General features: G+C 54.5%; 4 protein-coding genes across 10 annotated transcripts; 3 read left to right on the top strand and 1 right to left on the bottom strand.

The window, feature by feature from the left end:
- The first annotated feature begins 6 nt into the window (after window positions 1-6).
- smg7 (SMG7 nonsense mediated mRNA decay factor) lies at window positions 7-14,549 on the top strand. 3 transcript variants are annotated; one of them, XM_061839374.1, is made up of 23 exons: window positions 7-150; window positions 662-693; window positions 1,511-1,628; window positions 1,709-1,841; window positions 2,538-2,709; window positions 2,789-2,860; window positions 3,178-3,328; window positions 3,569-3,704; window positions 3,784-3,925; window positions 5,364-5,526; window positions 5,609-5,679; window positions 6,295-6,355; window positions 6,432-6,551; window positions 7,850-8,276; window positions 8,425-8,569; window positions 8,641-8,930; window positions 9,515-9,805; window positions 10,267-10,311; window positions 10,397-10,486; window positions 11,258-11,408; window positions 11,477-11,647; window positions 11,763-11,908; window positions 13,554-14,549. In XM_061839374.1, the coding sequence occupies exons 1-23, from the start codon at window positions 125-127 to the stop codon at window positions 13,665-13,667; spliced, it is 3,267 nt and encodes a 1,088-aa protein (XP_061695358.1). In that variant the 5' UTR covers window positions 7-124; the 3' UTR covers window positions 13,668-14,549. The 3 variants fall into 3 exon arrangements, with proteins under 3 accessions (XP_061695358.1, XP_061695357.1, XP_061695359.1); XM_061839373.1 differs by having other exon boundaries at window positions 10,162-10,311; XM_061839375.1 differs by lacking the exon at window positions 10,267-10,311.
- A 130-nt stretch (window positions 14,550-14,679) lies between these two features.
- Window positions 14,680-19,086, top strand: LOC133510909 (cytochrome P450 7B1). 2 transcript variants are annotated; one of them, XM_061839387.1, is made up of 6 exons: window positions 14,680-14,955; window positions 16,323-16,459; window positions 17,047-17,646; window positions 18,017-18,223; window positions 18,323-18,501; window positions 18,589-19,085. In XM_061839387.1, the coding sequence occupies exons 1-6, from the start codon at window positions 14,870-14,872 to the stop codon at window positions 18,874-18,876; spliced, it is 1,497 nt and encodes a 498-aa protein (XP_061695371.1). In that variant the 5' UTR covers window positions 14,680-14,869; the 3' UTR covers window positions 18,877-19,085. The 2 variants fall into 2 exon arrangements, with proteins under 2 accessions (XP_061695371.1, XP_061695372.1); XM_061839388.1 differs by lacking the exon at window positions 14,680-14,955 and adding an exon at window positions 14,966-16,198 and having other exon boundaries at window positions 18,589-19,086.
- Window positions 19,087-19,286: 200 nt separating this feature from the next.
- Window positions 19,287-25,573, bottom strand: si:ch1073-184j22.1 (erythroferrone). Of its 4 annotated transcripts, none has more exons than XM_061839390.1 (9): window positions 25,439-25,573; window positions 22,278-22,489; window positions 21,631-21,735; window positions 21,426-21,540; window positions 20,663-20,838; window positions 20,503-20,599; window positions 20,349-20,430; window positions 20,191-20,269; window positions 19,287-20,129 (listed from the first exon to the last, which is right to left on the bottom strand). In XM_061839390.1, the coding sequence occupies exons 1-9, from the start codon at window positions 25,458-25,460 to the stop codon at window positions 20,031-20,033; spliced, it is 987 nt and encodes a 328-aa protein (XP_061695374.1). In that variant the 5' UTR covers window positions 25,461-25,573; the 3' UTR covers window positions 19,287-20,030. The 4 variants fall into 4 exon arrangements, with proteins under 4 accessions (XP_061695374.1, XP_061695376.1, XP_061695375.1 ...); XM_061839392.1 differs by having other exon boundaries at window positions 20,663-20,796; XM_061839391.1 differs by having other exon boundaries at window positions 21,447-21,540.
- sft2d3 (SFT2 domain containing 3) lies at window positions 22,477-26,917 on the top strand. The gene has a single exon (XM_061839389.1). The coding sequence runs from the start codon at window positions 25,141-25,143 to the stop codon at window positions 26,134-26,136; it is 996 nt and encodes a 331-aa protein (XP_061695373.1). The 5' UTR covers window positions 22,477-25,140; the 3' UTR covers window positions 26,137-26,917.
- The last annotated feature ends 70 nt before the right edge of the window (window positions 26,918-26,987 follow it).

Genomic DNA, 26,987 nt, shown 5'->3' with positions numbered 1-26,987 from the left:
CCCCTCCCCTCCCCTCCCCTCCCGCCACCACTCCGCAGGCAGACAGGAAGCAACAATATGGCGGCGGCGTTAGCGGACTTAGCCCGTGAGCTCGTCGTAGCCTGAACGCGGGCGAGCCGCCACCATGAGCCTCTGCGCGCACTTTTTACGGTGGGTCACTCACGCCTGCTGCCTTTGGTCCCGCGCGACGACGACCTGCCGAAAGTCACCTTTGAACTCGACGCTTGCTATTGTTTTCGAGGCGTGCTAAAGCTAGCGCAGACCGGCTAGCTTCGTACGTCAACAATCTCTGCCTTCGTCTGAAGTCACCTGCGTCCTAACATATCGTCGCGAAAATATGCCTTCAAAGCTCACTTTCATTAAATCGTTAGTTAGCGTATTTATAAGTGACATAAATGTCATTGTTTTTCCCCGCCACGCATAGATGTCACTTGTCCGCGAAGCTATGTAGCTTTAGCTTTCTGCTAACATTTTGGTTCACCTACACGATTGTGTGACGTCACGCGCGTCTGGTCATGATTGGCAAGCTGCTGACGCAATCTGGTCGCCGCAAAAGATTTTTGTCGTCACCGTGACGATTAGCCGCCGTCGTCATCCGAGACCGTGACGTGTGCGTGTGTTGTGTGGCTGTTGTCTAACCAGTTGTTGTGTTGTCGAGCAGGCAGGCAGAAGCCCTGAAGGCGGACATGATCGGTGAGCGACTTCAGCTTTACTTCATTTTTAAGGAGCGTATGAAATGATTAAAAGCTCATTTACCATTTTAACAAGGTACATTGGACTACAGTGAAGAATTAGAGTTATTACTGAGTGTTAGAGAGTTTTAGTGCACAAACCTGGTTACCATGGTAACAGAACAAGAACACGCGTTCGTTCGATGATTTCATGCAATAAAAATTGTCACTATTAGCACAACGTAATAAGTGATGCTTGTGTCTGTTTGAAAATCGAACCCGTTACCGTGGTAACTGAGCGCACTATTCGGTTGAATAATTGTCAATTTGTTTTTAAGCTTGTTATCATGTCAATTCTAATGATCACGTGTATGAGATACGTGAGCAGATTATGAAATGGTAAAAAGTTTCACATCATCACACTCACGACTTTTAATGTACAAAAGTTATTGCCATGGGAACAGACTATTCTCGCATCCAGCCATTTGTTTTCTGTGCCGCTTATCCTGATTAGGGACACGCTATTTCATTTTTAAAGGAAATAATAATCATCCCGGGTACGAGAGAATATATGAGAATACTTAATGATCAACATGGCACGATAATGTCAAATCATAGTCATGACTTATTCAGAAAACAGAATTTTTCAATCAAATAATCATCATGATCATGTGGATCACATCAGGGAAATTCATGACTTCCAAGTGTGAGATGGTCTGGTCGTCATGGTTACTGACAAAATTGACTTATCTGCCCGAACAGGCCTGTTTTCACGGACAAGTATTGATCGACACGTGTGTGTGTGTGTGTGCGTGCGTGTGTGCGGGCGCGCGGCGCAGACTCTAAGCTGGCGGCGGCCGAGGCGTGGACGTCACGCCAGGCTCTGCAGGACCTGTACCAGAAGATGCTGGTGACAGACCTGGAGTACGCTCTGGACAAGAAGGTGGAGCAGGACCTGTAAGCGACGACCGTCTCTCGACCTCGCGACGCGGCTCCCCGGACGCTCGTGACCGCAACTGGTCCGCGTGTCCTTACAGGTGGAACCACGCCTTCAAGAACCAGATCACCACCTTGCAGAGCCAGGCCAAGAACCGGGCCAACCCCAACCGCAGCGAAGTGCAGGCCAACCTGTCCTTGTTCCTGGAGGCGGCCAGCGGTTTCTACACTCAGGTGAGCCACGGGCCGGGCCAAACGTGCGCCGCTGTCCGTGTGCACGTCATGTCATGGACAACCGATTGCGTCTCGGAACAGGAAGTGGGAATCCCCAACCTGTTTGGCTGTCCAAAGTCTCGCGCAACGCTGACACGTTCAGAGCTCCTTTCACGAGAGTTCAGGGGCCAATATATCTATATATTTTTTTACATTTTTCCAACACAACTTTGCTGTGCTTCTGAAAATCCCATAAACGCACTCTTAAGCCTTGTGGAAAAGCTTCCCAGAAGATTTGAAGCTGTTAGAACGGCAACGGGTTGATTACAAAAATGGGATGTCAATCTGCGTCAAGGCAGGTGTGCCAATACTCTGGTATCTCAATTTGGTGTACGAAAATCACAGCATATGATATGAATAATGTTTTCCTTTATAGTTTCACCCCTCGCCCGCACTTGAAATCCTTTTTAACTTCCTAACCCCCCTCACATGATGGTCCTCAATCTGAATGCTAACTCGTAACGGCGAACGCCCCTAAGCGATAAGTGTAACTCTTCCGACAACCGACGCTAACGCACACGATGCAGCGACGCCAGTGAAATGTCCGCCCAGCATGTCGCCGCTCGACTTGAAGCGAGCGATGAGTGGCGCCGCGTGGGCGGCGTCTGCCTGCGTTTTGCGCGCCGTGGTGTCACGTGACGTGGCGGCCGTGCGCAGCTGTTACAGGAGCTGTGCAGCGTCTTCAACGTCGACCTGCCGTGCCGCGTCAAGTCTTCTCGGCTCGGCGTTATCAGCAACAGGCAGAACGCCGTCGGCGGCATCGTGACTCCGCAGCCCAGCTCGTGCTCGTACATCTGCCAGCACTGCCTGGTGCACCTGGGCGACATCGGTGAGGGCGAGGAGCCAAACGAGGCCCGGTGCCGACGAAGACGACGCCTTGACGTCCTGTGATCTTTTGCTGCTTTCAGCGCGCTACCGCAACCAGACCAGCCAGGCCGAGTCGTACTACCGACACGCCGCGCAGCTGGTCCCGTCCAACGGTGAGTCCTCGCTGCGAGACCGACGAATGTGACGCTAGGCGGGGGCTGCAGGAGTGTTTCTTCTTCTTGGTGTTTTTTTTTTTTTTCATATTCACACGATTCATATTTTGAGTTTGGTACAGCGCTTAGTTTCAGCTGTTTATTTTTTTTAAAAACGATCTGGAACGAAAATGAGGTTTTGTTTCCTTTTGTTAGCTCGACTCTTCCCTCTAAAATGGCCGAAAGCCAAGGAAACCCAACATTAGCTTCCAGGATAACTTCAAAGTTAACGAGCTCTGAGATATAAATATGCAGCGATTTATTTTTGCGTGTTTCAGGTCAGCCGTACAACCAGCTGGCCATCCTGGCGTCCTCCAAAGGAGACCATCTAACTACCATCTTCTACTACTGCCGCAGCATCGCCGTCAAGTTCCCCTTCCCCGCCGCCTCCACCAACCTGCAGAAGGCGCTGTCCAAGGCGCTGGAGAGGTAAAGAAATTCCAAATTTGCTGGGGACGGCCATTACTTGCGTCTTCGACAAAAGATCTCCAGGATGATTGAGGTCAAAATTTGCCAAAATATTGCTCATCATTTTCCAAAGTAAAATCAGATGTTGTCAAGTATCTTTGTTTTGAAAAAAATCAATAAAGTTAATCAGTCTGAATAGTTTTCTCCCCCGAAAAAAACCCAAATCATTAGCCCCGTGCCTCCGGTGTCGCATTTCTTTAGCCGCGAGGAGGCGCGAGGCAAGTGGAGCGTGTCCGACTTCGTCAAGGCCTTCATCAAGTTCCACGGCCACGTGTACCTGAGTAAGAGCGTGGAGCAGCTGGACGCTCTGAGGGAACGTCTGGAGGAGCAATTCCAGGTAGGCCGGACGCCGTACGCCGGCCGGACCGGTGCGCGTTCCCGAGGGGGCGCTGATGTGTGCGCGCTTGCACGTGCAGAGGCTGATGTTGCAGAAGGCCTTCAGCTCGCAGCAGTTGGTCCACATCACAGTCATCAACCTGTTTGAGCTTCACCACCTCCGAGAGACGCCAGCCGACGGTCAGCAGACGGTCAGCTGGTTCCAGCTCCTCGGTCTTTTCAGTAAGGACCCGAGATACGCGGGGGGGGGGGGTTGAAAGGTCAGCTTTTTCCTGAGTGGTGTCTAGGCCTGCGTGTGAGTATGGCCGAAGTAATAGTCATTATTTTCATTAGGATTAAAATCCTTTTGACAAACTATTTACATTTTCAGCTCCAAATAAATCAGAATGTATGAAAGCTCATAATTCCAAACAGAAATGTACCCAAAAAGTGTAAGGAATGTGCTATTACAAAGTGCAATCCCAAATTGCACCTTCACGGAAGCGTGTCCAGAACGTGAGTCTGCCCCGTCGTCAGTATACCGAATGGAGGCGGACGCAGCTGGTTAGAGCGTCGAGGACCCGGGTTCGAATCCGTGTGGAGTTTGGACGTTCTACCTGTGGCTGCGTGGCGTCTATCTGAGATCTTGTTCTTTCGGTAACGACCCCGACCCGCAACGCGTGACCATTTGGTGAGGGTAGGAACGTAGATCGAGGAGAGTTTCAGATTTTTGACTTAGCTCCTTCTTTCCCACAACAGTCCGATACAAAGTCCCCATCGCTGCAGATGCTGCACCGGTCCGCCTGTCAATCTCCGGCTACATTCTTCTCTCTCTCCAAGACACTTGAACTCGTCCACTCGGGACAGGATCTCATGCCTGACCAGAAGAGGCCGCATCACCCTTTTCCGACTGTGGACCGCAGTCTCGGACGCGGAGCTGCCGATTCTCATCCCGGCCGCTTCACACGCTGCTGCGAACCGCTCCGGTGACAGTGGAGATCGCGGCTTGATGAAGCCGGCGAGATCACACGATCTGCAAAAAAGCAGATACGGACTACTGAGGCCACCAAACCGGACCCCGTCTACATCTCGCTTATACCCAGAAAGTCTGTCCATAAAAGTTCTGAGCAGAAAGGGCAGCCTTGGCAGAGTCCAACTCTCAGCGGAAACGAGCCCGACTTACTGCTGGCGACGCGGATCAAACTCTTGACACCGGTTTTACAGGGACCTAACAGCCATTATGGTACCCTGCACCTCTCCTGGTCCCTCACGCCACTGGTGACCCTACCTGGGGCCTGAAGCCCCAGACAACTTAGCTCCTGGGATCACCGGGAGACCAAGCTTAGGCGACGGCTCAGGGAGGGGCTCGCAATGTCTTTGCGTCTCGACAATTTCTTCTGTCTGTCGCTCCAACTACAGTACTGGAGAAAAATTCCTTTTGTTTTTGACACAGTTGGCAAAATAAAGACAGTGTAATTCTGATTACGATTATTACTGATGTCAAATTCGTTGATGAAGTTATCTTTGAACAAACGGTAGTCGTTACTTTGAAAATATCTGCAAAGCGGAAACATACGCTTTCAAAATCAAAACCAGGAAGAGACAAATGTCTCAAGGGGTAAGATTTCTGACCAGTTTAGGTGGCGCTCGCTGGCCTTGACCAGACTTCCTGTCTTCCCAGTGTCCTTCCTCGGCCTCATGTGCAGCCGGGTTCTGCTCAACAAGAACCGTGACGAGGAGGAAGTGGCGGGAGAGTGTCCTCTGCCGGCCATCAAAGTTTCTCTGGACTGGCTCCGCCTGAAGCCCGGCGTGTTCGGCGAGGCCGCCGTGGACCAAAGGCAGCAGTAAGTCCTCGTTTGCGGGTGTCCGCCCACGCCGCGGACAGGTGCTCGCTTCCTGTCGTTTTGCTGACTTCCTGTCCTGCAGTGTCTGGCCCTGGCTGGTCTCCATTCTCAACAGCTTCCAGCCCAAAGACCAGCACGTCTCCACGCACTCAGGTAGTCGTTCTGGACTTTTAGACTTTAGTCGTGTATTTAGAGTTCGGGTCAGGGTTTACACGCATTGTCTTTCACAATGGATTGTCGAGACCCCACCTAGCCCATCTTGGCTCTGTCCCACCCGCGCTCTCCGTTCCAGCTTAGCTTCATGACCTTCTTTCTGTCGCTCTTGGAGCAACAATTAAAGACACCTCCACCGTACACTTTAGTTTTGGTCAAGTAATTCTGGTCTGCGCTAAAAGCAAAGTATGCAGGGTTACTCAATATGCCAAATATTTTTGCTCGGTTGAAAAGTGCCTGGCTTCAATCAAAAGTTGCTCGAACCGCATCTCAATGTCAATCCCATGAAATAAACGCCGCAGTTCTGCACTGTTGTCGTACATTGACCTTCTGTTGGCAAATCCGGATGTGTTCAGTGTCCAGGAAAACCAAAGGAAATCGACCTTTCCGTTCCAATACTTGTGGAGATGATTGTATGTCCGGTTCGGGATCGCTCTCAATTGCGGACTCGTCCGATTGCAGTCCAGATGCATTTGAGGCTGCCGCCAAGTCTTTGCTATTTCACGCATGGTGGTAGTGAGTGACTTTAGTGGAATTTTTCTTCTCTTGCGTCAGTGACGCCGCTGCCGGAGGAGTTCGAGCTTCAGGGCTTCCTGGCTCTCCGTCCGGCTCTCAGGTAGCGTTTTTGGACGGCCGCGTTCTTGCCGGCAGGAAGGCCGCTCGCTTCCCTTTGTGACCTCTCACCTTTTCAGGTCAGTGGACTTCACCAAAGGCCACCAGAGCGTTCCGGTCGACCGCGACGTGCTTCTGCTGCGCACGCGTCACCAGAGGCTGGTGGCGCTGGGGAAGTGGATCGCCGACAACCAGCCAGGGTGAGCCGATGGAGGAGGACTGCTGCCGTTCGGACTCACTTAAGCCCAAAGGCAACTCGACCGATTACGACGCTTAAACAACTGCGGCTGGAACTGAGCGTTGTACACAGTAAATCTAATCAGAATACGACACATGAATGTTTTTGAAAAAGATTGAGAGAAGAGAACGGCCACTTACGAGGTTTGCAAATCAAAGCGCGACAGCTGTGCACAATATCCAACTTCATGCCTCTCTCTAAAATCACAAGACAATTGAAGGATGTCTTATCTAGCACTAGATGTTAATATGCCTCTATTCATGCATATTTCGGCTCCGATGAGGCTCTGTGGGATGTTCAAATAAGTGATAGCGCCCTACGGGTTCTCAAGTGAGCTTCCTTCCCTCAGCAAGGGTTTTCGCTGATAGGCCCGCGACACTCTCGAGAGGGTTCAGCGTTGTCCCGAGTCAGTTCTCCCGGAGGCCCAATCGGGGTCTTTGGCCTGGATGTCGCGCAGGCTATCATAAACCTTGTGCAGCCAACTTCCACCGGGCGTACTTCTGCTCTCCAGCCTCGCTGTTGCACTTCGGCCGCCGCTTCCGCTCATGCGCCTCCTCGACTGCCCCCTCCCGGGGCACTGCGAGCTCGATGATGTAGACGAGCTTGAGAGAGGCAGACCAAACCACTTGATCCGGTCGTTGCACTCTCCGATGGAAAGCGGCGCTCCTTGTCCAGGTCTGCCAGCAGCTTCCGCTCTCGTGCGCTGCTCAGCTGTCCGTCGTCCGGTGGCTCGTTGGCGCGGCCGGTTTGACTCCCGAACAAACGGCCTCGGTTGCCAGTTGGCTGACAAGGGTGGGAGGGCGTTCACCCTCATCTCCTGGCTCTCCAGAACACCAGCGAGACGCTTGAGCACTCGGTTGCGCCGCCAGGTGTAACGGCCAAAGACGTCCTTGTGTCTGAGCGCTGCCTTTGCCGGTGGCCACAATGGGGGGGGGGGGGGGGGTCTGGGCTACCAGCGGCTCGCTGGGATCCAGTAGCATCATTTCCACTTGTACTCCTCTGCCAGGCTGGAAATGGCCAGCAGAGCCCAATGCTGCTGAGGCGCCTGGGACGGCCAAGCCACTTCCTCCCAAAAAGCGAGATTGTGAATGTGCGAGTACCGATAACGAGTACATATTTACAATATGGTGTTGAGTGAGCACCATCGATGGACCTGACCCGGCTTGACTTGCTTGATGACCCCCCCCCCCCCCCCCCCCGACAGTAACTTGGGACTTTATTGCAACGTGACGGTGAAGTGACCCCGCCCCTCTCCCGCAGGCTCATCCAATGTCACGCCGGCGAGGACGGCCTGCTCCTTTTCATCAGCGACATTCCCGAACAGGCCATCGAAGAGCCGGCAGAGAAGGAGCCGTCCGTGCTCCAGGAGGCGTCCAACGGCGAGCAGGGGCTCGGCGAGAGCGGCAACGCCGGCCTCAAGTCGGTGCTTTCGGCGGGCAAAGCTCCCGGTTCGTGGTCGGACGGCGCCGAGCGGCCCGTTGTCACGTTCAAGGAAAACATCAAGCCGCGGGAGCAGATCCGAGAGCCTGCCGGCCACGGGCTTCAGCAGAAGGACGCCGTAAAGGAGCGCCGGGACTTGGCCAAAGGAAACGGGACGGCGGGGAAAAGCGAGCTGAAGAGGGACGGCAAAAGGAAGTGCGAGAACAAGAAAGCTGCTCAGGAGAAAGCTCCCGATGCCGGGAAGCCGGTAAACGCCCCAAAAAAGTGCAGCTTCAAGAAGCCATTTCTCCTGCCCTTTTGTCTTTTTGCTCACCACCATCTCCATGTCCTCCTCTTCGCTCTTCTCTGCGTCTCGCCCCCCCCCCCTCCCCCCCCCCCCCCCCTTATCTTCTCAGGTGAAAGGTCAGGCGGAACTGAGGAAGACTCCGGTGTCAGAGGCCAAGAAGACTCCCGCTTCCCAAAGTCAAGCCGGCACGTGCTCTTCGCAGTTCATCCCGATCCACCACCCCGGAGCCTTTCCGCCGCTGCCGAGTCGCCCAGGTCCGCGCACGCCACACGCACGCCACACGCGCACATGCGGCTTTGTGAGCGCCGGTGCGGCCTTTTTCCAGGCTTCCCTCCGTCCGCCTTCGTCATCCCTCCCCCGGTGGCGTTCCCGGGCCTGCAGGTGAATCCGGGCTTCGCCTTTTCCACGGGAGTGTCGGTGCCAGGCCCCTTCCTGCAGGCGCAGGCGGGCTCGCAGGTGGCCGGCGGCGGCGGGAAGCAGTCCCACATCCCGTATAGTCAGCAGAGGCCGTCGGGACCGGGCCAGCAGCAGCCCCCCTCCCAGCTGCAGGCGACGTCGCCCGCCAAGCCCGTCCAGCAGGTCGGGATGGCCAAGAGTCCGCCTCGCCTGCAGCAGGTCAGTCCGGCGGCAGGTCGAGTGCCGAGGAAGAATAAAATTTTTCCTTAAAAACAAAAATCGGTTGGCGCTAATAGCTAAAAGAATTGCCACAGTTTTCTCTCGTTTTGACCACATGATGCATAAAGTTTCAAATCCTGGAGCCGGCGGACTCTCCGGAGGGGCCCAAATACGGAAGTGCCGATCGACCGTCAATCTCTGTTCCGACAGACCCAATTTGAAATAGAATTTATAGAACTGAATCTGAAAATGATCCAGAATAAATGGATGCTATTCAGGTTGCGTTTGTACACGCAATGTCTCAAATTCACTTTTCGTAACGCCGTTCTTCACGTTCAGCATTTGAAATTCAGTTCTTGCTGCAACATAATCAAGTCCAGAAATGGCTCAAAAAGTTTGACACCCCTCGTTATCCAAAAGTGGGGAGTCGCGATTCGAATGGTGGACTTTCACGGTGACACAAAAAGTGAAATGTTTGAATTGAGGTATGAGATTTGTTGTTCATATTTTTTTTTTTTTTTGATCCCAAAGCGTTTTCATACTTCAGCCCTTGAAATCCGAATGATTGTTTATTTGTTCGGCAGGCCTTCCTGCAGGATCCGCAATTGTGGAGTCCGAGTCAGGCGGTGCTCCAGAAACTCCCGGCGTCGGTTCACATCCAGTCCCTGAAGCCGCAAACCTTCTACTTGGCGCCGCAGGACGCCGTCAAAGTGTACGAGCAGCAGATGGCGGCGCCGCACGCCTCCGCCGTGGACAAGAAGATGAAGTTCCCGCCCTACTGGGACCCCTCCTCCTTCAGGGCTGCGGACGACAGGATGAAGAGGGCCCCGCCTCCCGAGCACGACCCGGCCGGGCCCAGGGGATCCCATTTTGACGTGAGCGCTTCTCCACTGGCAAACTCTCTCGCCACACCCGGGCTGATTTGGGCTTTCCGAGTGGGGTTTCGAGGCTTTGAAGGTAGTCCTGCAAGACGGACGGGTGTCCGGTGTCTTTGGATCCCGACAAGGGTTTGGGTTTCGGGCCAACTGGGCTTTGGATTGCTTGCTTGGGGTCGGGCTCCGTCCGGCATGCGAGTGACTCGTGCTGACCGGCCGCTTTCACTTCCTCTGCGTGTCGCTGTTTCCCCCCCCTCCCTCCCTCCCTCCCTCCCTCCCTCCCTCCCCCCACTCTATCTTCTCTCTCTCCCCCCCCCCCCCCCCCCACACACACTCGCTCTCTCTTGGCTGCTCAGGACAGCAAAAGCTCGCCTCTTCTCCCTCCCGACCTCTTCAAATCTCTGGCCCATCTGGAGGAGGAGGACGAGCTGCTCTTTTCTAAGCCTCCCGATTTCTTCCAGGCTCTGTCCGCTCCTCTTAGCTCGCTTCCTGGACCAAACATGTTTGTACGTAGTCCTGTTCCTGTCGCTGATCCTACACCCGGGCGGGCAACGCCGTCGTTCTTCATAGCGTTGTCTTCTTCATCCCCAGCTGCCCAATCACAGCAGACAGGCGGACGGCGGCCCCGAGGCGCTCGGCCAGTCGTCTTCGATCTTGCCCGTGACCGCCCTGCCCGTGCAGGTTAGCCCCGCCTCCCGTCACCCTCTCGAAACTGCCGTTGGTTGACAATTCGCACACAGCTCACGAGGTAGCAGACGGCAGCAGTAAAACGTAGTACAAAAGTGCAGGAGGCCCCAGGTTGACTTTCTAGGTTTTATTCTGAAAAAGCACATTTCATGAGCATGTGCAACACCAGGACAACACGGCAGGACCGCGGGTTTTGCGTTCTTCAAAACGGGCCTTTTGGGGATGGGTTTTGTGGAATGTGGCCTGGAGAAAAGCTGAGTATCAATTAGAAATATGCTTTTTCCACCGGTTCATTTCATCAGCTTCTCAAGGGAGCGGGGCGGGCTTCATTCATAACTCCAAAATTCCAAGACCTCGATGCGTCAAAATGGCGAGGCCCCCGCACGTCATTCCTGTGAATTTATTTGTTCGGGGGGATTTCGGTGTCCTTTGAAGCGCACCTTCATGTTTTTGAGAACGTTGCACAAAGATGGTGGCCACATTATTTTAATCCACTACAACATGATGCTTTTATACATATAATAAGTTGCAAAAAACAACTTTATTCAGATGGATGTAATGTTCAAAGGAATTGTACCGACATGACTGTTTGGACCAATATTCAGTCCTGGATTCACCCCCCCCCCCCAAAAAAAAATCCACAATCACGCCAACCATCAGTTTTTCCTCATGTCGCAAATCATTAAAGGGACCCCGCAGACCACATTCACCATACGGGTCAGTCCCAAGATTCTGAGCATCATTGTGTGTACTTGTGCGTGTCAGGAGTACCACCAGAACAGCATCTTCAGTCAGGCGTACGGCAAGAAGGTGGCGTCGGCCTCCAAATGCGACGCTCCCATGATGCACCAGGAGACGTCGCTGTACTCCCTGTTCGAGTGGACGCCGTGGTCCCCCTCGCTGCCCGCGAGCTCAGGTGCGCCCCGCCGGCCCGCAGACCCACCCTGCGTCCCGCCGGTTGACGAGTCGCTCTCTGATTGGCAGATCACTCCACCCCGGCCAGCCAATCCCCTCACTCGTCCAATCCCAGCAGCCTGCCATCTTCCCCGCCCACCCACGCCGTCGCCACCGCGCCCTTCTCCAACTTCGGGCCTATCGGCACGCCAGACAGTCGCGAGCGCAGAACGCTCGACCGCTGGAAGGCCGACAAGACCGGTGCGCTCGCAAAATATCTTGTCAATCTGCGTTTTGTAATTTTCGGGGGAGGGGTCACCCGCCGAGGCCCGGTTGCCGACCGCGAGTCACGTTGCTGTGTTGGCGTGTCCATCAGGCGGCGTGAGCGGCTTCGGCTTGGACTACCTGCCGGCCGCTTCGGACGCGGGCTGGCATCAAGGCCCGCCCGGCGGAAGCTCCTGGACCAATCAGGAGTCCCCTATGGAAGAGTCGTCCTCCAGCGTGCTGCTGGACAGCTTCAAGGTAGGTGGACTCGGTCTCTTCCGTACTCCGTTCGGGCGACTGACCTGCCGACGATCCCCAAACTGCGGCCGTCGGTCCTCTCGTTTGGAAGCGCCACCGATACTATTTGATCATCAGGACATTTGTGATAGTTTGACTGCAAAACAGCCCCACTTGACCACCTGGCGACTATTCTTTCTTCCAAAACGTCAACGGCACACCACGCTATCGACAAAATACACATAAGGAATTTGTCTTTGGTAGTTGGAGCCGTCGTCGTACGACAAGAAAATACTTTGAGATCTAGAAACACAGTATCACAGGAGATCCACGGCTGCCAGTGTTTTAGGTTTGTTTGTTTTTTTTTTTTAACAGTCGGTCCTCCAGCATTTGACAACAGTTTGAAATGACGACTAAAGCAAAGTTCTGGTGAAGTAACCATCTCGCAGATAGCGGACACACTTCATAAAATGAATGCAGTTTAATGTTTTTTTCTACTAGTACCCCGACAGTCTGGAACCTTGTCAGTGGTGCAAATGGAGCACATGAGTGGCCAATAGTGGTCCAAAAAAGTCAAGCAAATAGTGCAGGGCTGTACGTCCGCGCGAAAGAATCAACCACCTCATAAGCTCATGTTGGACATCGAATGCAATAAGATGTCCGATGCGTATTGCTCACACCCAAAGCAGGGCAGGTTTGCAGTTTTACGTTGCCATTCGAAGTATCTGCGTTCATAATTAATTTCTTTAAAAGTTCTGGCAGAATGCGCGTCCCCTATCCGTCGGAACGTCCGCACCGTACACGTAAATGTAGGCCCAAAATATTTGTACTCAGGTGATGTGTTTGATCATGGACAAGAACGCTCGAGAGCCGAGCTGAGGTGCGGGGGGGCGGGGGGGTCGAGCTTCCTCCTTCCTCTCCAGGCGTTACACCGACTATTTGAATAACTTAACCTTGGAACGGACGACTTTGTGCTGATTTATCTCGGACGGTCGTGAGGTCGGCCACGAGCCTCAATCCACCGTTTGCATTGATCTAAATGACCTTTTGGGCTGGGAAAGCGCATCAGATACGTCTCTGGATGGCGCTGGTCTCCGTTCCGCGTTCCCCAACCACACGGAAGCGCCGTGTTTCCCAGGACGATGCACTTGCAATTCAGAGGCTTTGAGTAATCACAGTAGGATCGACTTTAACCACGTGGGTAAAAGATGGCGGCTGTGGGAAGCATGGGCGGAGTTCAGAAAATTGACCAATCACTGATTGGTCAAAAGGGAGCTGTCAATCATTCTCACGGATCCATCCATTGAAATACCGGAAATGATGATGATGATCATATCTTATTTTTGTTCAATGTCGAAGCGCTCACGAATGTGCGTGCCGACACCAAGACCGCCCGCTCGCTCGACTCCCGTTCGAAACGGGTTCAGCTTTGCTCGGGCGTTCGGACTCCCGATAATCGGGCCGAACTCCGAGGAATTTTTTACGGACTTTTTTTTTTTTTTTTTTCATTGCGGTGATCGGAAGAATAGCTTTTCGTCGTAAACGTCTTTCTTGCGGTGGATTTCTTTTTTTCCCCATGAAGATGTCACGTTGCCGTCGCGTGGCAGCCGGTCGGCGAGCGCTCTGCTAATCTCTGCTGGCGTGTGTTTTTGTTTGCTTTGTTAAGTCAATCTGGTCCAGTTCCATGATGCAGCCCGGCCCGTCGGCGCTGGAGCAGCTCCTCTTGCAGCAGAAGCAGAAACAGCAGCGAGGTCACGGAGCCATGAACCCGCCGCACTGACCCGCGCCACATCGCCACGACAACACTTTGACAAGCACCAGCGGCCATTGACACACGGTGGACGCTCGGAGGGGGCGGGGGGCGCGACACCCCCCGCCCCCCAAAACACCAGGATGAAACTCCACCCGCGGCCGCCTCCGCCGAAGGCGAGCCGGCCGGACGCCGACGATGGGCATCGCGACATCGCAACACACACAAACACAACGCGTAGAACAAAAGCACAGACACACAGACAGAGACACGCCCACCCCCACGCGTCGTGGACAGCCGGGACACGTTTGTCCACGCCGGATGTCCTCCCAAGTCCTCGTGAGGGGCGGTCGGGTGACCTGGAGATGGGATTCCGCGTTGAACTTTTGGAAGAGGAGCAGGTGTAAAGTAGAAATGCGGAAAGGCGGCGGGCGGGCGGGCAGGCGGGCGCGCCGGATGTCCAAAATGGCGTACTTAGTGCATTGTCGTCTTTAAGCGTGACAGCTGCTGTAATAACCTCGCTAGCTAGCTTAGGCCACAGGAACTTTGAATTCCTCTTCCCACCATCGCTCAAGCGGGCGAGAACTTGTCTGCGCACTAAACTTTTAATGGCTCGTCACTTTTTAAGAGAAACGACAACGCGGCAGAAGCTCGGACGAGGACGATGGAGCGGTTTTGTTTGTTTTCCCCAATGTAAGCAACCAATCCGAAGGCGAAAGCATGTGACAACTGACCCCCACCCCGTGCATGTTGTCCAAGATTGGGAAACGCCGATGACGCCCGCCCACCGCTTCTGCCACGTATGAACTTTTAAATCGGAATGATCGCACGAAAGTGTTGGAAAGGAGCTTTTTTTTTTGGTCATCCTTGCTGCCAATAAATAGAAAATCTCTTGTGCTACATGCTAAGCTATGTCGGCTTCCTCAGGGGTCAGCATTTGTGTGTTCTTGTTTGAACCAAAACCGGACATTTAGCGGAAGGCTAGTTTCGATCTAGGTTGGTCCTTGCCCACGCAATGAAGCCATTGCTTGTTACGAACTGCAGGAGGCGCTATCGTGGTTAATGCGGACTAAAAATGCGAAAGTCGGACGGACGGACCCAACACGTACGTGTGTATCTGGGTACCAGAATGATGGAAAAGATGTAAACGGTTAATATTCGCCATGCGGATTTAAACCGCGCCTCCAGCAGGTAACCGGAAGTGACAGTTGCAGCCTGTTCCACGCGCCAAGATGTTGTCGCCGTCGGCGTGCGCGCTGCTGATCGTCCTCGTCCTCGTCCTCGTCCTGGTCGTCTTCCTCTTCAGACGCCGCAAGAGGTCAGTGACCAGAGTTGAAAGCTTTTGTCCTCTTCCTCGCTTGAGGCGCTTTTAGGAATGGTTGCCGTGTTCCCGTGCAACGCGCCCAATGGAAGCACAAACCCCAATCAAAAGACGAGGCTTTTGTTTGATTTTTCACGATTATGTCTGAGAAATGCAACACTTGTTTGGGATGCCCCCCGCCACTCCCGTGACGTTTCGATGCTGCCAGAAAGGTTCGTGGGATTCCTGGGAATCGTCGCCACTAGCTTGGACGGCTCTCGAGAGAGTCCAACGATTTCTCTCTCGAAAACAGGCGATGAGGGCTCACCTCGAGTTGTTTTCCACGTTGTTTAAATCCAGGGAAGTGTCGTTGCCCCCCCCCCCCCCACACACACACACACACACACACGGGGACTGTTTCCAATCAGCTGCCCTGCGAAAAGTTCAAACGGGAAAGTTCGCCCTCTGATTTTGTTGTTTTAGGCAAGGTTTGTCTCGTAGTTGATCAAATGTCGGCACAAAAGTAAAGAAAAGCGCCTTCTGAGTTTTTGCATTGAATCCGAATCCACTTTATTGGCCAAGTACGTCAAAACACTCAAAAGTGTTTTTCTCCAGCAGTCGGACATTCAAAACAAAGAACAAGACATTTCTGTTAGTAGGAACTTTTCCTTACAAGAGTCATGCGAGATGTAAAATCTCCTTCATTTAAACGCTTAAGAGATGAATTGGGTCGCACGTCGTTCAAAAGCGATGCATCAGCGCGTTTCGGGTTCAGGATTGAACCCTCGCGATCTCCTTGGCGTGGCGTTATCCGTCGGTGCCGTCAGTGTAGACGTGAGCTCGTGTGAGTTGAGCCCGTAGAAGTGCGAATCTTTGAGGTGGAAACGAAACGACACTTGCTTGGATTTGACGACCGAATGGACGCATTTGCGGTCAAGCTAAGAATTTAGTCACGCAAACGGTTCATTTCCGACACGTCGACGACATCGGCGTCTCTGCAAAATGAGGTCGCCGACGCAGGCCGGGATGGTCTCCGTCGCCCCAACTCCCGCCTCCTCGCTCCTCGCCCCTCGAGGAATCGGCGTGGAAACAGAGGAGCGAGCCAGGACTTGGAAGGTTGCGAAGCAGACCCACCCTCGACGCCCCCCAGTACCGTCTCTTTGGCAGACACCGAATAGCCGGCCGGGCTAAATCCGGGCCTTGGGCCGTTCTCGGGTCCTTTTGCCTCTGCGAGAAACTCGGCTCAAATGTAGACGGGCAGGTATCGACGCAGGTTTTTCGATCCTCTTTCATTCATGAAGACGCTTGAGTGTGTTGTGTGTGTGTCGTTGGCATCGGTGACGTGAAGTTTTCTTGTTTGTTTCCCGTCCGGGGGGGGGGGGCAGACGTGCGGGAGAACCTCCCCTGATCAACGGCTGGATTCCGTTCCTGGGCAAAGCTTTGGAGTTCAGGAAAGACGCTCTCAAGTTCTTGGTGGCGCAGCAGAAGAACTTTGGAGACGTTTTCACCGTTCACATCGCAGGTGGGTCGACGTCAGTCAAAAATGCGACTTGCGGGAGCGGAAGGAAAGAATGTTTGTAGCGAAGGTACGCCGCTGGACCACTTTGTGAGATGATTTGCTCTTTGAGCGCAGTGAGATCAGCTTCAGATCAGCCCGTGTGGTGTTTGTATTTTGGCGTGGAGGTTGGCGCACCCGTCACGTCACGCCGGCGACGAGAGCTGATCCGCTATTCGATTTCGTGTTCATTCAGAAGCGGGCGTACGATCGTCTAATGTTAAATGTATGAAGCCACGTTAGCCCAACTTGTGCAACGCTTCTCGGGACACTCAAAGACGCTGACAGAAAAAGTAACGCGACTGGGGGGGGGGCTGCTCAGCGGCCACCGCCGAAGCCGACCGTCCGGGGCTTGCCCAACGAGAGAGAGAGAGCCAGGAGACAACGTCGTTATTTTCTTTTTTTAAAACGTCCACGACGCATAGCACGTGGCCGAACGTGTACCTCAGGGACGGAAGGCCGACTCGACGGCAAAGCGCCAGAACGGTTCCGTGCAGCGAACGAACCGAACAGATTCCGCTTCCGGCGTCTAATGCGAGGTCGTCGTCCGGCAGGTCGCTACATGACCTTCGTCATGGACCCCCTGATGTATCCCGGCGTCATCAAGCACGGCCGCCAGCTGGACTTCCACGAGTTCGCGGGCCGGGCGGCGCCGCCGGCCTTCGGATACCCGCCCGTCGCGGAAGTGACCTTTCCGGGCCTGGGCGAGCGGATCCGGCGCTCTTTCCGGCTCCTCGGGGGAGACCACCTGGCGCCGCTGACGCAAAGCATGATGGCAAATCTCATGACGCTGTTCCGCCAGGACCACCTGCGCCCGGACGGCGCCTGGAGGACGGCGGGCCTTTACGACTTCTGCGTCCGCGTCGTATTCGAGGCCACGTTCCTCACGGTGTACGGGCGCCCGCCGGACGGCCTCCGGCACGCCGACACGGCGGCGCTGAGGGCCGACTTCGCCCGCTTCGACGAGGTCTTCCCGCTGCTCATCGCCGGGGTTCCCGTCCGGCTGCTGGGCCGCGTCGGGGGCGTCCGGGAAAAGCTGATCCGCCGCTTCCTGCCGCGGGAGATGTCCGGCTGGGAGGGGGTCTCGCGCTTCATCAGGCGCCGCGCCGAGATCTTGGAGCGGCACCCGGCGCTGAGGGACGTCGACCAAGCAGGTCTCGCGAGTCAGCCGCGTCCCGGAAGCACTTGTGACCCTCGTCTACCAGCCGCTTGCTTGGGCTTTGATTGGCAGATGAAGCCCTGCCAGTGTGGTCTCGCCGAATACTTGATCCTGACCGGCTGGGAAGCCGTCAGAATCCCCAACCGGGTTACGGTTTAGTGTTTCAAAGTTGCGTTAGAAACAGCTCCGCCCTGCGATTGGGCGGCAAGTCGGAAGTCAGCCGGGATGCCTCCGGCGCCCCCGACCCAACCGGTTTGAAAGCGGGCTTTGGGTTTCCAAACTACGAGCGCGACGGAAAATGAACGGGATGGGGCATCCGAGGCCCGTCGGCGAGCGAAGACGTCAAACATTTTGTTCTTTTCCAGCGCACCACTTTGCTATGTTGTGGGCGTCGGTGGCCAACACTGCGCCGGCCGCCTTCTGGGTCGCGTACCACCTCCTGAGGCAGCCGGAGGCGCTGGGCGCCATCAGCCGCGAGGTCCGACGAGCGGCGGAGGGCGGCGAAGCCGAGTTCACGACCGACGTTGACGTCGCCCTCAGCGCGCGGCAGCTGGACGACATGAGTCTTCTGGGTAAATAGCTTTTAATGGAACGTTGCCCCCCCCCCCCCCCCAGCAGGTTTGAAACTTCCCGTCAGCCACGTCTGCGTGACTTCCTGCGGCTCCTCGTAGAGAGCGCCATCAAGGAGAGCCTGCGCCTGTCGACGGCGTCCATCAACATCCGTGTGGCAAAGGAGGACTTTTCCCTGCGTCTGAACGCCAAGCGCAGCGTACCGGTGAGGATGGGCGACATCGTCGCGTTGTACCCGCAGAGCGTCCACATGGACGCCGGCATCTACGAGGACCCGCAGGTACCGCTAACCGCCAGTGGGCGGCGCTGTCTCGGCCGAACTCTTTGGCGATTCCTCATTCCTTTTTTTTTTGTGGTTCCCGTCAAGATGTTTCGCTTCGACCGCTTCGCAGGCAAGTCTGAATTTTTCAAGAACGGACAAAAGCTTCACTACTACCTGATGCCTTTCGGCTCGGGAGCGTCCGTCTGCCCCGGCCGATTCTTCGCCGTCAACGAGATCAAACAGTTTGTGAGTCTGCTGGTGCTGTACTTCGACCTGCAGCTGGAAGCGGGGCAACCCGACGCCCGGCCCGACGTCGGCCGCGCCGGCTTGGGCGTCCTGCGGCCCGACCGCGACGTGCGCTTCCGCTACCGGCCGCGCAGGGACGCGTCGTAGCGTCGTCGGTTCTTCTCGTGTTTCCGTAACGTTGGCGCGAGTGAGCTGGAAACGTTTTGACTTTCATGGACTGAGCTCGCAATTATTGCACCTGAGATTTTAATATCCGCTAACGCGATGATAGCAGCGTCGCGTGCTACCCAAACTGAAGTATTGCGCAAAATCCACTTCACAAGAATTCCATCGTTTGCTCAATAAAAATTGCACCAAATGTTTTACTGTGTAAATATGTCACTCACATTCTTTTGATTGCCAAGGTTTCTTTTTGCGTCCCTGTCTAAAGTGGAAAGTTTCACACAAAGTGTAACGCTGTCGTTAGCCCCGGTGAAGCGGACCTCAGAAAGTCTGTCGGCAATTTCTGGTCCAAACGGGCAACGGAAGTTTCTGGATGGTGCCAAAAGTCGTGTCTTCCTTCACCTTCTCTTCCTTTGGCACCGCATGGCAAGTTTTGATGTTTTAATGACTTGTTTGGCTCGCGGCTGAAACGAGCGCACAGAAACGTTAGCGAGCCGAGCCGCTCGAATCGCGGGAAAGGCGTCGTCGTCCTCGCCGCCGGGGGGGCAGAGCGGCGCCCGGACCGCTCAGCCGGCGTGACGTCACAGGAAGTGGGGGGGGGGTCACGGGCGGGAAAGCCGACGACCGATGACGTCGAATAAAAAGTGGACGGCGCGCGGTTGCTTTGGGAATTGGTTCACGTGAAAGTTGACGTTCTTTGACATGCGTACAACGGAACTTTCCGACCTGTCCGTCGCTCGTCCGACGGTAGCCGCTCAGATCGCCGCGTTGTCTTGACACGCCCCTGCCGCCGTGCTGTCCCACGAGCAATGCCGGTCGTCAGTAGCGTGCGCTTGGAAAAGTGAACGTTAGGAAGAAAAGGGCCCCTCGGGTGCAATTCTGATGAAAGACCCGATCCTGCCCGCTTGATTCATTTCCCACAGCTGACGACGACGTGTCTACGATGGATGAAGGCTCGCGGAAAGAGCGCACGGACAACTAAATGAACAAACACGAGGCTGGACGCTCGAGGGAGAAGTATCTTCTCTTGAGTTTGACGGAATTCTTTTCAGTGCTTTCGAGCGCGCGGTCCCGTTTGGATTCGACGTCATCGGGGAAAGGGCGGCGGCGGCGGCGGCCAAACGGGAAGCGACGTGAGTTCAGACGGCCAGCGGCGTCGCCGAGAAGAACGAGTCGGCCGCGACGCTGACGCGGGCGCCGGTGGCGTTGTCCACGTAGACGGACGCGTACTCGCCGGCCTGCGTCACAGACAAAATGGCAACGGCGCTCATGCGCATCGTGGCTTTCGTCCGCCGTTACCTGTAAGAAGAGCGTCCCGCTCAAAGTCATGCTGAAGGCTCCGCCCACGCTGGCCACGCCCACCACCGTTTCAATGGAGCTGCAGGAGAAGACGAGGCAGACGCTCACAAGCCGGCGTGACGGCGGCTCGCGTGCGTGCGTGCGTGCGTTCTACTCACAGCTTGCTGCGGCAAAGCGACTCGATGCAGATGGCCGCCTTCACGCTCTCGCCGAGGCCAACGTGAACGCGCTCGCCTGACTCTGCGCGCACACACACAAACACTGGTCAGCCGTGGAGGACGACGACGACGACGACGACGTCGCATGACTGACGTAGGCGGAGTCGCGCCGTGAACAGGTAAAAGCCACTCAACGTCGCGGCGTAGCGTCCGTCGCTAACGTCGAAGCCGCCGCGTCGGTAGCCGCGTGCCTGAAAGGTCAGAGGTCACAGGCGGCCGCGAGCCGTCGACCGGATCGTTTGTCACGACCTCACCTGAGTGAAGGGGCGGAGCTCCACCAAGCTCCGGCGAGCCACTTCCACCGCGCGGCGGAGGAGCCCCACGAAGGAGGCGGGGACCCGTGGGGGGCAACGCGACACGCCCCCCGGTGGAGACGAAGCACACGGGCCTGCGGTTGATCGACACGACCGTATTAGCTGCAATGAAGGAGCTGACCCAAAATATGAAAGGAAAAAAAATAATAATCATCTTTCAGTTTGGAAAAGAAATGAGCTGTCCGTCCACCTCTGATTCATTTTGGGGAACTTTACTTGCATTAACTTCCTGTTGATTTTAGGGTACTTCCTAGCTAGTTAGCTAGCTAGCTAGCTAGCTAGCTCCAACCAGCGTGTGCTCTTGCTCTTGATTCTGATTCAAATGTATAAAAAAAACTTGTAAAAAAAGGCAGTGAATGCAAAGCAAACACAAGCTGTTTTTTTTTTTTATTTATTGGGGGGGCGGAAAAGCCAATACGGACGCAAAGTCCGCCGCCACCGCTGCCGTTGGCGCTCGCTCACGTGCTAGCTGCCACAAGCTGCTCGTTGAGGTTTTGCGCTCCCATTTCCAAACGGAGGGTGCAGTACTACGACGTCGGCGTCGTCCCCTTTTCATTGATTGCAGTCTATCTGGCCCCTTAACGCTGGATTGTCTCCGCGTTCACTAGTTGACGCGTTTCCTTCCTCCGCATCCTTATTTTCGCCGGAGCGTCTCGGACCAGATCAACGTTGCAGATAAGAACGTAAATAAAGACACTCGTACATCTCAAACTTGCGACAGTACCAGCGAGCCCGCCGCCGACGTCGTCGAGGACCCGCTGCGGACGCCGTCTGGACCCGGGGGTCAGCGGGGGGACGGGGGGTCCCCGGGGAGCAGCCTGCAAACGCAATGACATCGCCGCACGACTTCAGAGGGCGCAAACGCGCCTCGGAATACATCTGAAGATGATCGACGGGTTCGGTTTCACCTTTGCCGTTCTTCGGGAGTTTTTACTTTGCGCCTGGGAGTTCTTGGTGAACGTCATCCAGGAGGTCCGAGGAGAAAGCGGCGATCCGTCCGAGGGCGTCGAGTCCTGCCGGGAGAAAGCGGGATTCGGTTTGCGTCGGATATGTAGTAAGGCGGCCGGCGGGCGTTTAGCCAGTACGGGTCTCCCCGTCGACGTTATTAGAGCCGAGTGCTATTAGCACGTCTTTGAGGTGCTCGGCGTTGACTCGTTTTTTAGATTCTTCTTCTTTGTTCCAAAGGATCCCTCTAATGAGCTGCTTTCTGATCCGAATCGTCAGCATCTTCATTTCTGCCACCTCCAGTTGTCCATCGTGGCCGGCCTCCCCACTCTGCCCTTCATCCTAGCGGAGACTCTCCTGTCGAACTCCCAACAACGACGACGACGACGACCCACCTCACGGAATGCTCCCCAATTCCCAGAAACGGGAGTTGAACCCCCCCCCGGTTAGTTCCCGAACCGGCCGACGCAGAATTGGTCGGATCCCGCAATGAGCGAATCTTTGCTCCGAGTCTTTCGTGGCTCCCGACTCCCAAATCACGACGGAGGGATTTTTTTTTTCTTTTCCCCAAACATTCCAGCCCAAAAACTTGCGCGCAGGCGATTCCTACCTGAACCACGCCGTCATGCCGGTCCTCCCGGCCGCTGCTCGCCGCCATCACCGCCATCATCATCATCGCCATCGTCGCCATCGTCGTCATCATCGGGGGGCACCTGACGCCGTCGGGTCGCTTCATGTCGTCAAGAGCGAGATGTGACCTTTCACCTCCCCCCGCGCTGGCCGTCATCACAAATGCAAACTTGCCGTCCTTCTTTTTATCGCCTTCGGGAGTCAACGCGCGGTGCAGATAAGTGGGGGCGTGGCCACCATGATGAAATGTTCCCACGAAGGCCCTGATAGGCCAGGCCACGCCTCTTTTTTTTTTGCATCAGCAACATGTCATCATCTTCCACTTTACCAATATGACATCAGCATCGTCTTTTTGACCAAATAATTATTTTCATCATGTTGATGAAGAAAAAAAAGGGTCATTTTTTTAACTTTTTTGGTTTGGTGGCGGCACCCATATAGACACGCATGTGGGGTTGGGGGTTTCCCACTTGAATGTTTAGATCATCAAAGAAATATACAAATACAACCCAAGTGAACTGAAAATGCAGTTTTTAAATGGTGATTTCGTTTATTATAGGGGGGAGGGGGGGGGACTCAAGGTTGACTGGGCCTGCGTGGAAATACTAATCCCCCCCCCCGTTAAATCAAAAATGAATCATGGCGGGTCGCAACTTTTGGTCAATTCTCACTGATCTCGCCCAAACCCGATTCCCCACAGACCCAATCCCTAAAACTGAATCTGCACCGACGAAATCAAGTCAGGCAACAGATGTGAACAAGCCGCAACCAATGACACGATCCAAAGAAATCCCAAAACTGGCAAGTAGTGGACATCTGGCAGTCCGGAAAGACTCGCAAGAGCCATTTGTAAAACTTTAGGACTCCAGCTAACCACGGGGAGAGCCGTTATCCTCACGCGGAGGAATCGGGAACAGCGGCGAACCTTCCCAGGACTAGCTGGACACCAAAGATCCCCCCCCCGAGACAAAAGTAAAGACTCGTTCGGGAGGCCAGAAAAGAAGTCGGGAAAACTTTGCAAGAACTGCAGGTCTCCTTTGCCTCAGTTGAGGTCAGAGTTCATGACACCACAAGAATAACAAGACTGGCGCAAAATGGCCTCCATTGCAGAGTTTCAAAGCCGAAAGCAGTGCTGACCAAAAACAACATTAAGGCTTTTCCCACTTTTCCAAAACGCAAGACTTCTGAGACAATATTATATGAGTGAAGGGGTGAAAGTTGAGCTTCTGGGATGGCACATCTGCTGTACATGGACCAGAGCATGGCAGTCAAACATGGTGGCTGCTTCACTCCTACAGGGCCTGGACAACTTGCTGTGACTGATGGAACCACCAAAGTCGCTCAGTCAAAGAAGATCCCGGAGGTGAATGTTCAGTCGGCAGGTCCGCTTCTCAATGGCTTGGGGGGGGGGGGGGGGAGTGGGCTCGAGACTTCAAACCGATTGAAATGGAGTGGCACGACCAGACCACTCGTGCTGGGAAATCCTCCAAACAATTCTGCAAGGAAGTGTGACACCAAAAACAAAATCTCCTCAATGCTGCTGCTGAGCACGGCCCCATGGCCCAACCACTTCCTGGGTTTAGGGGGCTAATAGGCTTCCACACGACGCCAGGGAATTTGGACTCACCCCCGACCCCCCACTTGAAAAACTGAAATCATGATTTGCTGGCGACCAGTCGAGGGCGCGCCCCGCCTCTCGCACGGAGACAGCCGGGATGGGAACTAAAGAAACTGCGCTGATGGAGCCGTTTCTAGCCCCCGAATCGGCGGACTTGGTGGTCAGGCCCGTCCGCTGCCTGCCACATTCGGCCAAAGATGCCAGCCAGAAAGAAACAAAATGTTTTGCTTTGCCTTCTGGATCAGATACGCAAGAAGCAAAAACAAAAGTCATTGCGCTCTGGGCAAAAAAGGGGACATCGTCACGGTTCCATTTGTGCCCTCGTTGACTGCAGGAAAAATATGAAATCAAAAAAAAAAAAAAAAAAAAAAAAAATCGGGCTCTTACGGAGCCGCCACTTGATCGGCAGTCATAAATTTCATCCTTCCCGTGATCACGTTGTTAAAAGATACATTAAGAGATATTAAGGTGAAACGTACATTTGTTCTGTACATGTTACTTCTAATTAAAAACTAAAACGTTGTTGCTATCATCATTGAGGATTCTTTGAAGTTATATTGAAGGTTTGGGCCAGTGACGTCGAATAAAAAGTGGAGCGCGCACCGGCCCCTTTCGCGTGGTCAACTTCCGGTCAGGGCATAACTATCTTCCTCGAAAGTTGACGTCCTTTGACATGCTTCCAATTGTACATTATGAAACGTAATAACGTCGAATTTCATCGCAACACGTTAGTCGAGCCTTTTTGTTGAGCTGTTGGCTGTCAAAAACGTGCAGGCGGTCGCAAAGAAGCAACTTTTCACCGCTAAGTGGCTTCTATGTAGGTTTTTTTTTTCCTTCCCCTGACCGGAAGTCAGAGCCCGTTGACCGTGGGAGAGTCCAGTTTTCATTCTCCGTCAGTGGTTCGGGCTCACTCATTCAAAGTATTTCTAAATAAGCTCAGCATGTTAGTGGCAACCTTTCCCATTCATGCATGTGATCATATTTTGCCGTTTTGCGCGGTGAGCTTAGACTGCACATCCATTTTATGAAATCCTCTCGAAATCCAAACGCTATTAAGAAAAGAAATGTTTGTGAGCAGTTTGAATCGGCGTCCCGTCCTGTACTGGTGGGAATAGGAAGAAGCGCGGCCTCGTTTGTTTATGTCGCTACGACAATTTGTTTCTGAAATTACGTTTCTGAATTTCCCACGCCATTTCCAGGCAGGACGGGTCGGTCCCGCGTCGAGATGCCCGTCCCCGGATTAAGCACGGCAATGGATCACATTTGTACCGATTCCAAACAATTAGGCGAGGCTAAAGTAAACTTGAGGCTTCAAACGGTTTTGGACGGGAGAAGCGTGGGGAACGAATTTCACTCGTCACGTCACGGCACGTCACGGTCACGTCCTCCTTTTCCCGTCTTGAAACGGAAAGGCGTGTCGTGCCAGGACAAACAGCCAATCGCAGTGCAGCCACGCGTTTCCCGTAGCCAATCATATCGGAGAAGGGGCGCGTCCCGCCTAGAAACCGCGTGGAAAATCTTACCGACGCCTCGGATCGGAGTCATGGCGGAGTTGAACCGGCAGCTTCAGGAGTATTTGTCACAGTCTAGAGGGTCCAAGTCCGTTTCCAGTACCGCGGTGGAGCTCGGGGACCCGGAGCCGGGCCCCGAGACTCGGAGCTGGTTGGGTCGGTGGTCCGTAGGAGGCGGCGGCGGCGGCGGCGGCCCTTCGTCGTCGTCGTCGTCGGCTGAGAGCTCCGGCGGCAGTTGGCCGTGGTCAGCCGAGCCCGACCCATGTCTGCCGGGCGTGAGTCGCCGCCAGCGGCTGGCCATCTCCGGGACGCTGGCGGCCCTGTCGGCGCTGTGCTTCTGCCTGTCGGCGCTCTACGCCCCGTTGCTGCTGCTCTACGCCCGCAAGTTCGCGCTGCTCTGGTCGCTGGGTTCCGCGTTCGCCATCGCGTCCGCGGCGGTCCTGCGCGGCCCCGGCCGGATGGCCGCCGGCCTGACCTCCTCGCCCGGGGTCGCCGTGTACCTGTGCGCCCTGGGAGGGACGCTCTACGCCGCGCTCGGCCTGCACAGCACCGCCCTGACGGCGCTCGGGGCCGCCGCGCAGGTGGCCGCCGTCGTCGGCTACGTCGCGTCGCTGCTGCCCGGGGGGAGCGCCGGGATCCGCTTCGTGGGAGGCGTGGCGGCGTCCGCCATCAAAAGGAGCGTCGCGGGGAAAGGGACGATGCCCGTCTGAGGCGCCCCCTCGCGGTGCTGTGCCAAAGAATCTCGGATTTAAAAAAAAAAAAAAAAAAAACACACACACAAAAACAAAACTTTTTGCACGGAAAACCCACTCAACAACATTTTGCAATTTTTAAACGCTTGACTTGTATTCAACTACGTACAAGAGTGTGATTTGAAGTACAGTTTTCAGTCAATTTATATGGACTACATTTTTTTTTATGTTGCCGTATTATTGACACGGCTTTAATGTTCCGGCTGTGTACACACAAATCGACTTTTTTAGGGCGCTTTCGATGAACACACGGGCCGACTACACTGCTGTATCTTCCGGACTACGTGGGGAGGAGCCGCCCCAACCGCACAAATTGGAACATTATTGCCACCCATTAGAAAAGCAATTAAGCGGGCCCTAAAAATCAAATAAAATACAAGTGGCCGTGTGACATTTGTTATGAACAAAAAGTGTGCGATTGTGATTAAGTCGGAATGTTTAAAAAAAAAAACTTTTCTTTTCCGAAAAAGACCAGCGTGTGGGGTAAAAGTGTACAAAATAAAAATAACCCCCCCCCCCACACACACTCTTTAGTGGACTGGCCTGAAATTTCCAAACTCCTTATCCTCACAAGGGTCACGGGAGTGCCGGAGCCTGTGAAAATCCCGCCGGGTTTCAGGGGCGAGCGGGCGACTGCGCCTTTTGACTTCTGAATCACTACAAAGGGATTTTCTGTGGCTATTTGAGGACCGGACGAGGACAGTCGGCCATTTCAAAAGTTTTTTTCAGGTGTTCCGGGCCCGCTCGAGAGCTAACGCTAACAGCTGAATCGTTGGACGCGATCTCGGTCCACCAAAGAAACAAAATAG

This window comes from Syngnathoides biaculeatus, chromosome 13, assembly GCF_019802595.1.
Source record: "Syngnathoides biaculeatus isolate LvHL_M chromosome 13, ASM1980259v1, whole genome shotgun sequence".
NCBI classification, from domain to species: domain Eukaryota; kingdom Metazoa; phylum Chordata; class Actinopteri; order Syngnathiformes; family Syngnathidae; genus Syngnathoides; species Syngnathoides biaculeatus.
This window is presented reverse-complemented; position numbering and strand designations above follow the sequence as displayed.

What these genes read in the sequence shown, in the direction of transcription:
- smg7 (XM_061839373.1), top strand. Translation starts at nt 125, where the DNA reads ATGAGCCTCTGCGCGCACTTTTTACG. An exon ending in AAGAAGGTGGAGCAGGACCT is followed by an intron (nt 1,629 to 1,708) that starts GTAAGCGACGAC and finishes GTGTCCTTACAG; the next exon opens with GTGGAACCACGCCTTCAAGA. An exon ending in GCACGTCTCCACGCACTCAG is followed by an intron (nt 5,680 to 6,294) that starts GTAGTCGTTCTG and finishes CTCTTGCGTCAG; the next exon opens with TGACGCCGCTGCCGGAGGAG.
- LOC133510909 (XM_061839387.1), top strand. Translation starts at nt 14,870, where the DNA reads ATGTTGTCGCCGTCGGCGTGCGCGCTGCTGATCGTCCTCGTCCTCGTC. An exon ending in CTCTTCAGACGCCGCAAGAG is followed by an intron (nt 14,956 to 16,322) that starts GTCAGTGACCAG and finishes GGGGGGGGGCAG; the next exon opens with ACGTGCGGGAGAACCTCCCC. An exon ending in GCATCTACGAGGACCCGCAG is followed by an intron (nt 18,502 to 18,588) that starts GTACCGCTAACC and finishes GTTCCCGTCAAG; the next exon opens with ATGTTTCGCTTCGACCGCTT.
- sft2d3 (XM_061839389.1), top strand. Translation starts at nt 25,141, where the DNA reads ATGCCCGTCCCCGGATTAAGCACGGCAATGGATCACATTTGTACCGAT.
- si:ch1073-184j22.1 (XM_061839390.1), bottom strand. Translation starts at nt 25,460, where the DNA reads ATGACTCCGATCCGAGGCGTCG. An exon ending in TACTGTCGCAAGTTTGAGAT is followed by an intron (nt 20,839 to 21,425) that starts GTACGAGTGTCT and finishes ATTTTGGGTCAG; the next exon opens with CTCCTTCATTGCAGCTAATA. An exon ending in AGCTCCGCCCCTTCACTCAG is followed by an intron (nt 20,600 to 20,662) that starts GTGAGGTCGTGA and finishes CTGACCTTTCAG; the next exon opens with GCACGCGGCTACCGACGCGG.